This window comes from Typopeltis vanoorti, chromosome 13 (assembly GCF_054136105.1).
Source record: "Typopeltis vanoorti isolate ZY-2024b chromosome 13, IOZ_Tvanoo_1.0, whole genome shotgun sequence".
Classification (NCBI taxonomy): Eukaryota; Metazoa; Arthropoda; class Arachnida; order Uropygi; family Thelyphonidae; genus Typopeltis; species Typopeltis vanoorti.
The window spans coordinates 37682157-37698231 of NC_143561.1; the positions used below are offsets into that span (position 1 = coordinate 37682157).

General features: G+C 39.9%; 1 protein-coding gene across 1 annotated transcript in view; it reads left to right on the forward strand.

The window, feature by feature from the left end:
• The first annotated feature begins 10080 nt into the window (after nt 1–10080).
• eIF2A (eukaryotic translation initiation factor 2A) overlaps nt 10081–16075 on the forward strand; it is a 270564-nt gene continuing 264569 nt past the window's right edge. Inside the window, exon 1 of the mRNA XM_090402822.1 lies at nt 10081–10371. Coding sequence (XP_090258948.1) covers nt 10344–10371 — 28 coding nt within the window. The 5' untranslated portion in view covers nt 10081–10343. The remainder of the gene's footprint in view (nt 10372–16075) is intronic.

Genomic DNA, 16075 nt, shown 5'->3' on the forward strand with positions numbered 1-16075 from the left:
ATTTCTTTTATATTATTATTTGGAAGCTTTATGGAGTCATAGGCTTATTTTGGGTGCTCCTTATTGTCATAATGTCTACCATATCATGCCCCAAACTCCCATCCCTCCCAGGCATTTCGGTCCATTCATCAACTGTTCTCCAAGCAATTTCCTCCATTCTTATAATCTCCCCAGTTGGCCCAACTCATTTCCTAACTCCCTCTACATCATGAAACATTTCTATATTGATCTGGCACAAATCCAAGTCACCCCCCCCAATGTGCTAAATCCATGCACAGTAATGCAGCTTAATGGAACCACTATCTCAATTGCTTACTCTCTGCTATAAGTCCACTATTCTGTCATCACAATTTGTGCAGTGCAGCCCTCAAATTTCAGGGCCACCAAAGACTACCTGTCTCCTCCCCCCCCCCTTGCTCCCAAGGTGCTCTCACTACTATGTACAAAATCCCATCATTACCATCCAGATTTCAAATAAAAGTTATGCCTTGCAACCACAGCTCTGGAGTCGGAGTCAGAAGCATTTCTTGTTTACTGGGGTCGGAGTCGGTAAAAATGTGCTAATTCCAAATCATAATGAATTTAAATTGTAATATAAATAATATGTTAAAATTTACTATTTCATGGATAATAATTTGATTGACCTATTTTTTCCAGATTATATTTTCAGGAGATATATTTAATTTCAAGTTCTTTGCAAATTTCAAAATAAAACATATTTTATGATAATCTATATATCATATTAGTGAAAGCGGCATCCCATGAAAAAATTCACAATTGTAAAAAAAAGTGTCAATGGGGTCCACTGTTTTTGAACACTTTACAGTAACAACAGATGGGAAATATAATGTGTGTCAATATATTATAGAAGATGATTGTGAAAAAGCATGCGATGCAAAAATTAGTAGTTTTTGTGGTTCTGATAAAAATGCACCTACAAGAGCAACAAATTTAAAAAGACAGCATTTTCATCCTGAAGTGTTAGAAGCTGTGAATGAGAAAGACAGCAATAAAAACATTCCCTCTATTTCAGGGCTAAAGAAAGATCAGAAATCTACTGGAGGCCAAACACAACTACCAAGATTCTTTACATCTGGCAAAGTTATTGTAACAGTGATGCCAGAAAAGTTTAAAAACTACATAATTGAAATGGCAGTGAATCCTTTTTTTTTTTTTTTTTTTTCTCAACCAGCCTTTTTAGGCTTAAATGGGGAAATGGCTAGAAAACTTGTCAAACTAGTCAGTCAAATGTATTATAAATTGAGGAGTTGGAGTCAGAATTGCAGTTGAAAGTTATTTGTACTGACTCCACAGCCATGCTTGCAACTCTTTACCTGCTAATCTCCCTGCCTATACCAGTGGTATAGGCAGGGAGATTAGCAAGATTCTTCTAGAGAGATATTAGTATCACTCTAACTGCTGTATCATTCACAAACAACTGCACATTGCTATCCACACTCTCACAGCATCACTAACAGAGGTTTAACAGTAATGAGCTCAGATTTCTCTAGAAACAGGTGGAATAGCAGAAGTTGCTCCCAACTACCTTAGCGATGAACCAAAAGGTTCGACTACCAGTCGAAATGGACGCAAAATTGTTGCATTTCTTATTTTTGGAATCATTTAACTTTTTTACATCTGTTTTAGGCTGTTTGTGTAAGCTGAATGGGATACTGGAATTTTTAATTTAAGCCATTAAACATATGCTGCATTTTTATCATGAACTGGAGAGATGCTTTTTTTTGAGAACCAGAGCTTGGATATGGGTTGAATGTTTGCTGTAGAGCAGGGAATAAAGGTTCATATTTTAACAAGGGCTATTTCAGTTATTAGTTCAGTGTAGCTGTTTGGATCAGGAGAATGAAAAACAATAATCTATGTATAACAGGCATAAAAATTCTGGAGGTCATCCCATTCTGCACAGTTCCCCCCCCACCCCCCCCCCCCCCCACCCCCCCCCCCCCCCACCCCCCCCCCCCCCCACCCCCCCCCCCCCCCACCCCCCCCCCCCCCCACCCCCCCCCCCCCCCACCCCCCCCCCCCCCCACCCCCCCCCCCCCCCACCCCCCCCCCCCCCCACCCCCCCCCCCCCCCACCCCCCCCCCCCCCCACCCCCCCCCCCCCCCACCCCCCCCCCCCCCCACCCCCCCCCCCCCCCACCCCCCCCCCCCCCCACCCCCCCCCCCCCCCACCCCCCCCCCCCCCCACCCCCCCCCCCCCCCACCCCCCCCCCCCCCCACCCCCCCCCCCCCCCACCCCCCCCCCCCCCCACCCCCCCCCCCCCCCACCCCCCCCCCCCCCCACCCCCCCCCCCCCCCACCCCCCCCCCCCCCCACCCCCCCCCCCCCCCACCCCCCCCCCCCCCCACCCCCCCCCCCCCCCACCCCCCCCCCCCCCCACCCCCCCCCCCCCCCACCCCCCCCCCCAGCAAGGCACATTCTCATCCTAATCCACTAATCAGACAAGCTTCCAGTTATAGTGAACATGACTATCAAAAACACAAAAGACCCAAGGCAATCCTGCTTTCAGCAGAACAGAGCTAACTCCATATTCACAAAGTGCGAGCATAAGTCTCACAACATTTTCCCCTTTATCCACACAGATAAAGGGGAAAATAAAAAGCATTTTATGCTTCACCCAGCAAGCCAGTAACGTTGTTGTTGTTGAAGATATCTGCAAAGAAGGAACAACAAATATCACTCTTTTCAATCACCTGATTAGATTAATTTAGGAGGATTAAAATTTAATGTGTGATAAGACATTAAAATTTAATGTCTTATCACATAGTCTCTTCACATCTACTCTGGAAATCATCATTCGCAACACTTATATGAAAAGTGAAATATCATTGATGGTGAAGTGTTAAATATTCTATTATTCGCTGACGATGTAGTATTAATATCTCACTCTCCCGAACTCTTAGAATCAACGCCAAATGACATAAACCAAAACTGCCAAAAATTGCAATGGAAATACATCTGGACAAAACAAGATGGATGAAAAACTATTATTGTAAAGATTATACAATCACACCATCGAAAAAGTAGAAGAATACTTCTATCTCAGAGGGTCTTAAAAAGAATAACATCCCAAATGAAATAGCAAGAAGAACAAGAGCTGTTTGGATGGCCTTCAACAAAATAAAATCAACAATTACTAACTAGAACATAGATATAGAAATGATACCATCTTTTCAATGGTCACATTGTACTAGCATTAACTTATCGCAATGACCCATGGAACACTTTAAATAAAATAAGAACAAACCTTAATAACAACTCAACTTGCAATAGTAAGAAGAAAGTGTGGATAATATGGATCACGTAAGACACACAGAAATCAGGAAAAAGTCTGGACTCAAAGATGTAATAACAGCAATCTACAACAGCAAAAGTAGATGGGCAGGATATCTTGCCAGAATGAGAGAAACAGATGGACAGCAGAGTAAGAAATTGATATCCAAGAGATACCAAAAGTAAACCTGGAAGACTGGCTTTAATGTAGGAAGACCCAATGATCAAGAAGTTGGAAGAAAATGGAGAAGAAATGCTCAAGACAAGAAGATCTGGACTCTTCACGACCTTACATCGAAATCACAGGTCCATCAAGTTAATCAAGGTAATATGATACTATGCGCGCTTTGTGAATGATCGATCGTGACTTAGTAATTGATTCACTTTTCATAATAGAGTTACAGCTAATTTGGATAAAGGAAATGGCCACATGAACACATTCCTTGACTTTCCGAACGTGTTTGACTGGATAGTATCACATGGAATTATGTTTCGCAAACTGCATAAGATGGGAATGGATATTTAAATGGTGAAATGGATACAAGTATGGCTGATGGATCGATACCAAGAAGTAGTATATGGAAGAATATAATCGAGAAGAAGGCAGACGACTAGTGATGTGCTGCAGGGCTCTGTGCCTGGAACACTGCTGTTTAATTTGTACATAAATGACATAGGAATGTTTCCGAATGATGAAAACTTGGGTAAGGTTATAATTAATCAGCGTGAATTAGAGACCTTGTAAGAGAGAGAGAGTGTACCGCATTGAGAAAAATGTACTCCAGAACATTTGATGAAGTCAAAGATTTGGGGTAGTAAGATATTGAAATTCAGAGGGGATATTGCTATAATAGCCAGTATACCTCATACTATTACTTGGTTATTGAAGAAGGCACTAATAAGCAGAAATAAGGGAGTTATTATTCCTCTCCAACTTCATCTGGATTACTGTCCTCAATTTTGGTCACTTGGGTTTCTTGGGGATAATGAAGTGGTGGAGAAGTTCCAGAATTCTTCCTATGAGAATACATTGCTGGTTTGTGGATTGCAAAAGATTGTTGTTAGCCAGAATGGAGTTACAACAGAAAAGTTTTACTTAATCAAGTTACTTAAAGGATATTGTAGAATTGATACAGGGAAATGTTTCAGTACTTGGCTAAGGGGAGCAGAACAAGAGGTCAGCCCTGGAATTTGGATAAGAGTCTGGTTAGCATTGATGGTAAGATTATATTTTTCGCTTCGAGAGTGGTGAATGAATGGAATGGGTTGCCTAAATCACTTGTGAGTATTTTGTTGTTAATAGCTTCATGAAGATGCACTATAAATTTTAGGTTGATAATTTGGATCTCCAATGATGAGTCTTAGGACTCCATAGAGGTGCCTGGCGTATAATAATAATAATAATAATAATAATAATAAAATCAGCTAACACGTTTTATCCCCGTATATGGAATATGTAGGGTGCTTTAGAATAATTAATATTGTAGACTGATTGGACAATTCAAATTTATTTAATTTCCCCAAGAAATTTGGGTTTTGAAATAAATAATGTGGGTACCACAGTCGGTTTTCTTGAGTTTACGGGACGAAAACACGAGTACAGGACGAAAAACCCGAGTTCATGGGAGGAAAAACTCGCTTACCTGTGCCAGAGATCGACTTACTCGGGAACCGATGGAAGAAAGGCTTAGAAAAAGTTCCTCCAGTCGGCGACTATACTTGAACTTAAGTCTAACATCGAGCGACCAAGCGCAGAGGATGCAAGCATCACTTCCACTGAACTACACAGGCCTGTTTTTAATAAATAAATCACCCAACTCCGTTTATTTCCTTGTTTTGAGTAGGCGAGGCCTTTATATCCTATCTAGCTTTTGGAGACTGAGTGGGCAGGATACCTAACGGGCAAGATACCTAATCCTAACTCTATCTTGTTAGGGTTAGGCATCAAGGGATGGCAGCACTTGTTTGCCAGCCTCTTCATCGGTGGCTGCTATAATTACTGATAGACATGTTCCAGCAATGAATGTTTGATTGGTTACCGGTAGAGATTGAAATGCTGACTCAGTCTCCAAAGTTAGATAGGGTATAAAGGCCTCGCCTTCTCCCTATAAAAGAATAAAAGGCGTTAGATGATTTATTTATTTATTTATTTATTTTAATTTGGGTTTTTCATCCCGTAAACTCAAGGAAATCAACCGTAGAACCCACATTGTTTCCAACAGTAACATATCCCGTTAGGGTTAGGTACCAAGAGATTATAGCACTGGTTTGCCGGTCTCTTCATCGATGGCTGCCTATAATTAGTGATAGGCATGGTCCAGTCATCTCTGATTCGCTATCGATGAAGATTAAACTGCCCACTCAGTCTCCCAAAGCTAGATAGGGTTTATAAGTCTCGCCTACTCCCTATAAGGGTATAAAAACGGGATAGCTTATTATGTATATTATTTTTATAAAGTTCTGCCATCTCGTGGTTTTTAAACCCTAACACAACATTTTTAATGTCTGACAAAGGCATTAGCTGATTTTTTTTTTTGAACATAACGTGTGTTCGATGGTCGGTTCTCTTGAGTTTATGGGATATAAAACCCAGTTTACGGGTTTTCCACGGTCAAGCACCATGGATTGTAAACACCACTTCCACTGAGCTACTACTACTACTTCTACTACTACTACTACTACTACTACTACTACTACTACTACTACTACTACTACTACTACTACTACTACTACTATTATTATTATTATTATTATTATTATTATTATTATTATTATTATTATTATTATTATTATTATTATTCCAGTAGCCTGTGTAGCTCAGTGGATGTGGCGTTTGCACACCACGGCGCTTGGCCGCACGAAGGAAGATTTGGTTTCGAGCCTAGTCGGCGACTAGAGGAAATTTTTCTAAGCCTTTTTTCGACCGGTTCCCGAGTTAGTCGATCTCTGGCACGGGCAAGCGGGTTTTTCCTCCCGGAAACTCGGGTTTTTCGTACCGTAAACTCAAGAAAATCGACCGTAGAACCCACATTATTTCAGACATTAAATATATTGTGTTAGGGTTAGGGACCACAAGATGGCAGCACATTTGAGCCGTCTCTCTTCACTGTGTACCGCTTAATTAGTGATAGCCTTGGGCCATCTATCTCTGATTGGTACCAGTGGAGATTGAACTGCCCACTCAGTCTCCAAAAGTTAGATAGGGCTAAATAGCCTCGCCTACTCCCGTATACGGGAATAAAAAAGCGTTAGCTGATTTTTTTTTTTTATTGTTCCGGGCAACTCCAAGAAGTCGACAGACTCATCGAGGGAGGCCCTAACATCATGTCAAGAACAACTATTCGACATTGACACAGTATCTATCATACCTTGCCTTGACCTCATTCACGGTCGTAGCACCCACAACAGACTCAGGAAGCTTATTCCACTCATTCACCACTCTCCAAGTAAAAAACCTAGCTCTAACACCCTTGCCAACCACGCTCTTGGCCAGCTTCTATGCATGGCCCCTAGTCCTCCCACTACCAGTCATATTTTCAAAAATATCTTCTGGATCAATCTTGTAGAAACCCTTCAGTAATTTGAATGTCTCAATCATATTGAGACATTCAAATTACTGAAGTGGTGTACGGAGACTTGAAAGAGTGTTGATGAATGATGTGGAAGTGGATGTACAGACTCAGGGAAACTAGATTTATTAAGAGGGGGGGGAGTAGATATGCAGACTTTAGGGGGGGAAGTTAAGTGTATGAATGAGTATATTATGCCCGGGCGAGTACGACGGACAACAAATCAGAATGGGATAATTAGTATAAGGAATCAAAGTAGGGATGGGACAAATGGGCTTCTGCGATTCATGTACACTAATGCCAGGAGTATTAGGAACAAGAAGGAAGAGTTTTTGGCCATGGTTGGCACTTCCAGGCCACAGGTTGTCGGTATTAGTGAAACATGGCTGACAGAAGATGATAAAGCTAGTGGGATTGAATGCGATGGGTATAGCGGTGTTCAGGAGTGACAGGGTGAATAAAAAGGGGGGAGGAGTGTTTATTGATGATAGCTGATGAGCTTCAGCCAAGGAGTATAGAAGTTGAACTGCAGGATGGGGAAAAAAGCACATTTGAGGCTGTTTTGGTGTGAGATACAATCTAGCAGAACAAAATATACAATTGGGTGCTGCTATAGACCGGGTGATGGAGTGGATGGTGGGAATAGTATGCATAAGCAAATAGAAGAAATGAATGGAAGGAGGGTAATTATTATGGGTGATTTCAATTATGGTAATATTGACTGGAAAGAGGAGAGGGCACATGGGAGGAAGGAATTGGATTTTATGCAGTTATTAAGGGACAACTATCTACGGCAACATGTATTGGAAAATACCAGGGGGCAGAGAGTGCTGGACCTAGTAATTGCAACTGAGAATGTGGCTGTAACGAACATGACCTTGTTGCCACCAATTGGTGAGAGTGACCATAAGGTCATGACTTGGGAGGTGGCTAAAGGAGTCGAATTTACAATTAAGACAGGGTATATGTGGAATTACCGGGCTGGTAAGTATGACAAGCTTAGGTGTGTGCTTGGCTCAATGCCATGGCATGTAAAACTGCAAGGGCTGGATGTTGATGGTGCATGGGAGGTGGTCAAGAACTGTTTGCAGGAGGCAATGGTTGACTGTATACCAAGAGTCCGAATAATAAATCAGGTAGGGGTTAAATGGATGAATAACACTATTAAGCTTGAGCTGCAAAAAAAGAAACAATTGTGGAGGGAATTTAAGGAGAAGGGTGACCATCAGGTGCATGAACAGTATAAAGCTCAGGCCAGGATGGTAACAAGGGTGGTAAGAAAAGCAAAAGCAGATTACGAAAGGAAATTGGCCATGCAGGCTAAAGAGAATCCCAAACAGTTTTTTCAATATGTTGCAAGTAAAAGGAAAAATGCTCATGGTAGAATGATCTTAAAAAATGCTGAGGGTAGGGAGGTAACTGAATCAGTCGATGTTGTGGAATTACTGAGCGAACACTTTGCAAGAGTATATCATCCAGGTGGTGGCTTTGCGGAAATGGAGGAACCAACAGCTTATACTGGAATTGTGATGAATGAGGTAGAGGTAACTAGTCTATTACAGAACCTCAATGTCAATACATCTGTGGGATTGGATGGTATACCAGCTCGTGTCGTACGTGAAGCGGCCAAAGAATTGTCAGTGCCCTTGACCATTATGTTTAATTTGAGCCTCAGGACTGGGTCAGTCCCAAGGGGGTGGAAAGAGGGGAAAATAGTTCCACTGCACAAAGGTGGTTCCAAGGCTGCTGTTGAAAATTACCGGCCAATCAGCATAACAGGAATCATTATCAAGGTCTTAGAGAAAATAGTCAAGAGGAAAATACAAGATTGGATAGAAGAAAATGGGATACTGTATCGGGGACAGCATGGTTTTGTGAAGGGTAGGTCATGCCTCAGTAACTTGCTCACGTATTATAACACAGTGACGGCTGAACTGGATAAGGGTAATGGGTTTACAGTGATTCTGCTGGACCTTGCTAAGGCCTTTGACAGGATACCACATGGAATTCTAATCAGTAAATTGCAGCATATGGGAATGGACATAGGGTTGGTGAGATGGATAGGAGGGTGGTTGACGGAGAGATATCAGAGAGTGGTTTACTCAGGAGTAGAGTCCACAAGACGGCCTGTGACTAGTGGTGTACCACAAGGATCTGTTCTTGGACCACTGCTGTTTAATTTGTTCATAAATGATATAGGAAAGGATCTGAGAGGAACAGTTCATTTGTTTGCTGATGATGCGAAGTTGGGTAGGGCAATAGTGAATGCAGATGACGTCAAAATTTTGCAGGATGATTTGGATAGATTGGAGGTCTGGGCTAGGGAGAATGGATGTCAATTTAATGTGGCAAAATGTAAGGTTATGCATTTTGGGGTGAAAAGATGGGAGGCAGTTTACTGCATTGGTGGAACCGTGCTCCAGGAAATTGATGAGGCACGAGATTTAGGAGTGTTGGTGGATAAGGAATTGAAATTTAGGGGACTCATTGCAAAAGTGGCCAAATCAGCTCATCAAATCACTTGGTTGCTGAAGAATACGTTGACAAGCAGAGACAAGCAGGTTATTGTTCCTCTGTATCGAGCCTTGATAAGACCTCATCTCGACTACTGTGCTCAGATTTGGTCACCTAGGTTTCTTCTTGATGGGGAGGAGGTGGAGAGGATCCAGAGGCGAGTGACCAAGATGATAGCAGGTCTGTGGAATGAACCGTATGAGAACAGGTTGAGGATTTGTGGGTTGCAAAAATTGGTTGATAGGCGGAGGAGGGGAGATATGATTGAGACATTCAAATTACTGAAGGGTTTCTATAAAATTAATTCAGAAGATATTTTTGAGAACAGGGCTGGTTGTGGGAGGACTAGGGGACATCCATGGAAACTGGGCAAAAGTGTGGTTAGTAAAGGTGTTAGAGCTGGGTTCTTTACTTTTAGAGTAGTGAATGAGTGGAATGCGCTCCCTGAGTCTGTGGTGGATGCTGTGACAGTGAATGAGTTTAAGGCGAGGTATGATAGATACTGTATGAATGTCGAATAGTTGTGATGAATATGATTTGGGGCCTCCCTCGATGAGTCTAATGACTCCCTGGAGTTGCCCGTAATAATAATAATAATAATAATAATAATAATATCACCCCTCCTTCGCCTATCGTCCAATCTCTGCAACCCACAAATCTTCAACCTATTCTCATAAGGTTCTTTCCACAGACCTTCTATCATCTTGGTCACTCGTCACTACTACTACTAATAATATATTGATGAGTCAAAAGTATATTTTTCAAGTGAAGATCTTATGCAATAATAATATCGTTTTTTGATTAGACATAACACTTATTTCTCAAGTGCTTTCCGTGTCTATTTTTATCATCTAAACTTGTAGCCTTTGCTTTTCGTCGCTATTATTAGATGGCGTATTTTATCTAGACTACGTATGTTAGAGTGTTAGATATCTTCGTTGTTGAATTGACTAATTTTTTTAAAAGGATGGCAATTGTTGAACCGTTGCTTGTAGGTAAGGATAGCAAATACTTTCTGAATGAATGTGTTTGTTTATTATTTTAGGTGTTCCCATCGTTGCCTTTTAAGAAGAGTTACTTGCAATGTACAACTGGTGTTAAGCATTTAACAACCATGTGGGACTGAAACACTAATAGTATCCGTAATATTGGACCCGGTGTATTGTTTCCAACTGTTTTAAAAAATGAAATAATATTTGAGTGGAGTGGGAAAATGCAAGTTTATGTGATAAAATTATTGGAGACTAAGTAGAACATTTTATTTTACTCGAAGTGCTTATATATATATATTGGACTCCCTGCAGGTGTTACATAATAATATAATATATATATTATTACATCACACCTCCATTTGATGATCCAGATTTCAGGGAGTCCAAAGACTCGTCGAGGGAGGGCATCTACTCTATATTTCTTCGTCTCACCACTCCACCAACCTTCATCATCTAACACCAATGCCATCTACCACCACTAGTACTTTCATAGACAATCACAAACATGTATGCCCACAGTAGGATTCAAACCCGCAGCCTTTTGGCTGGAGAGCAGATGCCCTAACCACTCTGCCAACCAGGCCGGCAATATATATTATATTACAGTATATATATTACAACCGTGTACAGTATACATGTTACAAATAGTTTTCCTTTAATTTGTTAAAAGTCACGACAATAATGCTCAAAAACCAAGTTAAACTTACCATCATGTTTACGGTAGCATTCCATATTAAGTTTCCCTGTCATACTGCATTGGTTTTGTAGGCTGGGGAAGTTTAAGATAATCACACAAATCGGAATTTGTAGTACATGAGTATCACGCAAAGTGAAGATATCATGTGGCAATCCACCTATAGACCAGATCATAGTATTCAAATGAGTTCAGACTGCCAGTCAACATCTTCAGGTCATTTAGGTGATGAAAATCATCTATCATGTAATGACTTGTCGCATTTGTGTAACAGTGATTCATACCCACACCCCCCATTAAATGCAAGCAGAGGACACCAGCAATCTACTCAGCTAGCAAAAGCATCAAGAAATAAGCATAAAGCATTTCAATGTAACCAGTTTATTTCAGTAGAAGATGTTACATATTATGCATTTCTTTTATATTATTATTTGGAAGCTTTATGGAGTCATAGGCTTATTTTGGGTGCTCCTTATTGTCATAATGTCTACCATATCATGCCCCAAACTCCCATCCCTCCCAGGCATTTCGGTCCATTCATCAACTGTTCTCCAAGCAATTTCCTCCATTCTTATAATCTCCCCAGTTGGCCCAACTCATTTCCTAACTCCCTCTACATCATGAAACATTTCTATATTGATCTGGCACAAATCCAAGTCACCCCCCCCAATGTGCTAAATCCATGCACAGTAATGCAGCTTAATGGAACCACTATCTCAATTGCTTACTCTCTGCTATAAGTCCACTATTCTGTCATCACAATTTGTGCAGTGCAGCCCTCAAATTTCAGGGCCACCAAAGACTACCTGTCTCCTCCCCCCCCCCCTTGCTCCCAAGGTGCTCTCACTACTATGTACAAAATCCCATCATTACCATCCAGATTTCAAATAAAAGTTATGCCTTGCAACCACAGCTCTGGAGTCGGAGTCAGAAGCATTTCTTGTTTACTGGGGTCGGAGTCGGTAAAAATGTGCTAATTCCAAATCATAATGAATTTAAATTGTAATATAAATAATATGTTAAAATTTACTATTTCATGGATAATAATTTGATTGACCTATTTTTTCCAGATTATATTTTCAGGAGATATATTTAATTTCAAGTTCTTTGCAAATTTCAAAATAAAACATATTTTATGATAATCTATATATCATATTAGTGAAAGCGGCATCCCATGAAAAAATTCACAATTGTAAAAAAAAGTGTCAATGGGGTCCACTGTTTTTGAACACTTTACAGTAACAACAGATGGGAAATATAATGTGTGTCAATATATTATAGAAGATGATTGTGAAAAAGCATGCGATGCAAAAATTAGTAGTTTTTGTGGTTCTGATAAAAATGCACCTACAAGAGCAACAAATTTAAAAAGACAGCATTTTCATCCTGAAGTGTTAGAAGCTGTGAATGAGAAAGACAGCAATAAAAACATTCCCTCTATTTCAGGGCTAAAGAAAGATCAGAAATCTACTGGAGGCCAAACACAACTACCAAGATTCTTTACATCTGGCAAAGTTATTGTAACAGTGATGCCAGAAAAGTTTAAAAACTACATAATTGAAATGGCAGTGAATCCTTTTTTTTTTTTTTTTTTTTCTCAACCAGCCTTTTTAGGCTTAAATGGGGAAATGGCTAGAAAACTTGTCAAACTAGTCAGTCAAATGTATTATAAATTGAGGAGTTGGAGTCAGAATTGCAGTTGAAAGTTATTTGTACTGACTCCACAGCCATGCTTGCAACTCTTTACCTGCTAATCTCCCTGCCTATACCAGTGGTATAGGCAGGGAGATTAGCAAGATTCTTCTAGAGAGATATTAGTATCACTCTAACTGCTGTATCATTCACAAACAACTGCACATTGCTATCCACACTCTCACAGCATCACTAACAGAGGTTTAACAGTAATGAGCTCAGATTTCTCTAGAAACAGGTGGAATAGCAGAAGTTGCTCCCAACTACCTTAGCGATGAACCAAAAGGTTCGACTACCAGTCGAAATGGACGCAAAATTGTTGCATTTCTTATTTTTGGAATCATTTAACTTTTTTACATCTGTTTTAGGCTGTTTGTGTAAGCTGAATGGGATACTGGAATTTTTAATTTAAGCCATTAAACATATGCTGCATTTTTATCATGAACTGGAGAGATGCTTTTTTTGAGAACCAGAGCTTGGATATGGGTTGAATGTTTGCTGTAGAGCAGGGAATAAAGGTTCATATTTTAACAAGGGCTATTTCAGTTATTAGTTCAGTGTAGCTGTTTGGATCAGGAGAATGAAAAACAATAATCTATGTATAACAGGCATAAAAATTCTGGAGGTCATCCCATTCTGCACAGTTCTTGTGCCATATGATACAAGACTGGGAGGAGAAGATTGAACTGTAGAGAAGTATGCTTAAATAAGATTGCAGTCAGAATTGCTGAGAGAAAATCAGTCATCTACAATATATTTGGAGGGTTAGCTAGTTAAAAAAAAAAAAAAAAAAAAAAAAAAAAAAAACTCTAGGATTGGAGTTTTTTTTAATAATGAGGATTGTCTAGTATTCTGGTAGATAGGTTAACTATTTGTGGTAGATCCCAAATACAGTGATACCCTGCATTATGACGCTTTGCTTTGTGAGGATTCACTCTTATGACCAGAGCCCCATTTATACAATGCTGCAATTGCTCATATGATACTTAGTGACATGAGCTCCTGTATCAACTGATTCACAGTTTTTGTGGACTAATTTTATAACATCTTTGCTCACTGCATCTCTGTTTTGCTGTGAATTATAAACTATTTATAACTATTTTTTGTTAATAATGGCAGATAAAATTCAAAGTAAGGATGCTATTGCTTCTGATGAAAAGATGTGTAAACTTATTACATTTCATAATAAGATTAAAATGATTAAATTTAGTGACGATGGTATATTGAGGTGTAACAATAGAAGTTACAAAGATAAAATTCTTAGTGAAAAAAGTGCTACTCTAGTTAATACTACAGTTATCCATAAACATGACAATCTTGTTACCGAAATGGAAAAATTTAATGGTATAGATTGATGATCAAACTGGTTGTTGTGTTCCCTTATAAGCCAAGCTATTCAGAATTACTTTTTCATTTGCAAAAATTCTGAATTTTTTTATTTCTGTATCGATGTAAATTAATCCTTTTTTTCTGTCATTCACACACTCATCTCACTGCTTGAAATGTTATTAAACCATTACATGCATCTACAAGTGACAGAAGAAAGGTGGTGATTCGCTATACTAGGTGAACTCGAACCTAATTCGTCATATGACCAGTGTGTATTTGGCAAATGATTCAGCTTCCTTTTACTTTATCTGTGAAGTTGGAGTAATGGAACTAGTTTGTTATGGTTATTAAAATGCCCTAGGAAGACATAAGTAATCAAAGATTGCAGCATGGTTGCCAGTTAAGGAAGCATTAAATGAAGGCTATGAACTGAGGTAAGGAAATTTTGAGCCAGAATTTTGAAAAGCGAGAAGACCAGGTTGTATAGCCTTTTGGCAAGGGATATCAGGTTTTACAAAAGCTCATATTCCTCCTTTTGTGTGGAATGCACAATGCCAAATGTAGTTGGGACAGTTGAAGTGGGTTGTGGAGGATACCAGTTGGTGTTCTATTAGAAAAAGGAGATTAGATTTTGATGTAAGTGATGATATATATCACTGATGTTTGTGTGAATGCCTCGAACATTGATGAAATGGATATGGAACTGTATTTTTTTTTGGATGATTTGATGTTATTGGGGGGGGGAGGCAGCATATTTTTATTATTTTTGCAAAGTTTAAAAAATTTCTGCATCTTAGGGCAGGATGAGCAACTTACAGATTATCACAACACTACCTGAGTCCCCTACCTCAGTGACACTTAATGGATAATTCTATTTATTTCATATGGGGTCCCCTCCCTCCATTCCTCCCCTGTCCTGCATAATTCAGGAAAATCCAGTAGCAAAATTTGATCCCACCTGATGAGGGATTAAGTATGTATTTTATGACTGTAGATCCGTGTGTGTGTTCACGGGGCAAGTTTGCCTGTTCTGAGGGATGAAAAACCTGCATTTCTGGTTTTTCATGTTTCAAGGTTCTTGGTATGTCATGGAAGAGAATCAAACCCAGGTCTTTCCGATCAAAGGGCTTCAATTCAGGAAAATCCAGTAGCAAAATTTGAGCCCACCTGATGAGGGATTAAGTATGTATTTTATGACTGCAGATCTGTGTGTTTGTGTTCACGGGGCCAGTTTGCCTGTTCTGAGGGATGAAAAATCTGCATTTCTGGTTTTTCATGTTTCAAGGTTCTTGGAATGTCATGGAAGGGATCGAACCCAGGTCTTTCCGACCAAAGGGCTTCATCTGTACTGACTGTGGAACGTATGCTCAATGGATAATTGATGTTTTATCAGGAAGTAGTTATGGGAGCTTTTGTCATAGAAGACAATGTTGTTGCTGGTAGACAACTAGACATGATATAATTTGTTACATGTAAATTTTTTAATTTAACATTAATACCACAAATTCTCTTCATAGCCTCAGGTAACCTTCCATGATCTGCAGATAGACCAGTATAGGTTTAATTTTAGTCATTGACTTCAACTTTTTCTAGGCATTTTTTTAGTCATTTTCAAATAGCCTCTGTAACTCAGTCGGTATAGACAAAGCCCATTGGTCGGAAAAACCTTTGTTTGGTTCCTGTCCATGACGTGAGGAACCTTTATTTGGTCTCTTGACTAAAGGTGAGTTAGCTGTGTTATATCTTCTTTCTTCTTCTTTGTGTGGCGTCACTTTCTTGTTAATTTTCTATCTTAAATCCTTGTCGTACCAACTAAGTCTGAAATCTCTAACCTATCTCTCTGGCACCGCTTCTCCATTCGGAACTCTGACAAAATTTATTTATTTCAGCTGCCTTTAACCTGGCTTTTCAATGAAAGTCTGGCTTCGACAAAGGTGCCCAGGGAATGGAAGGAAGGTAAGATAGTGCCATTGCATAAGGGTGGTAACACAC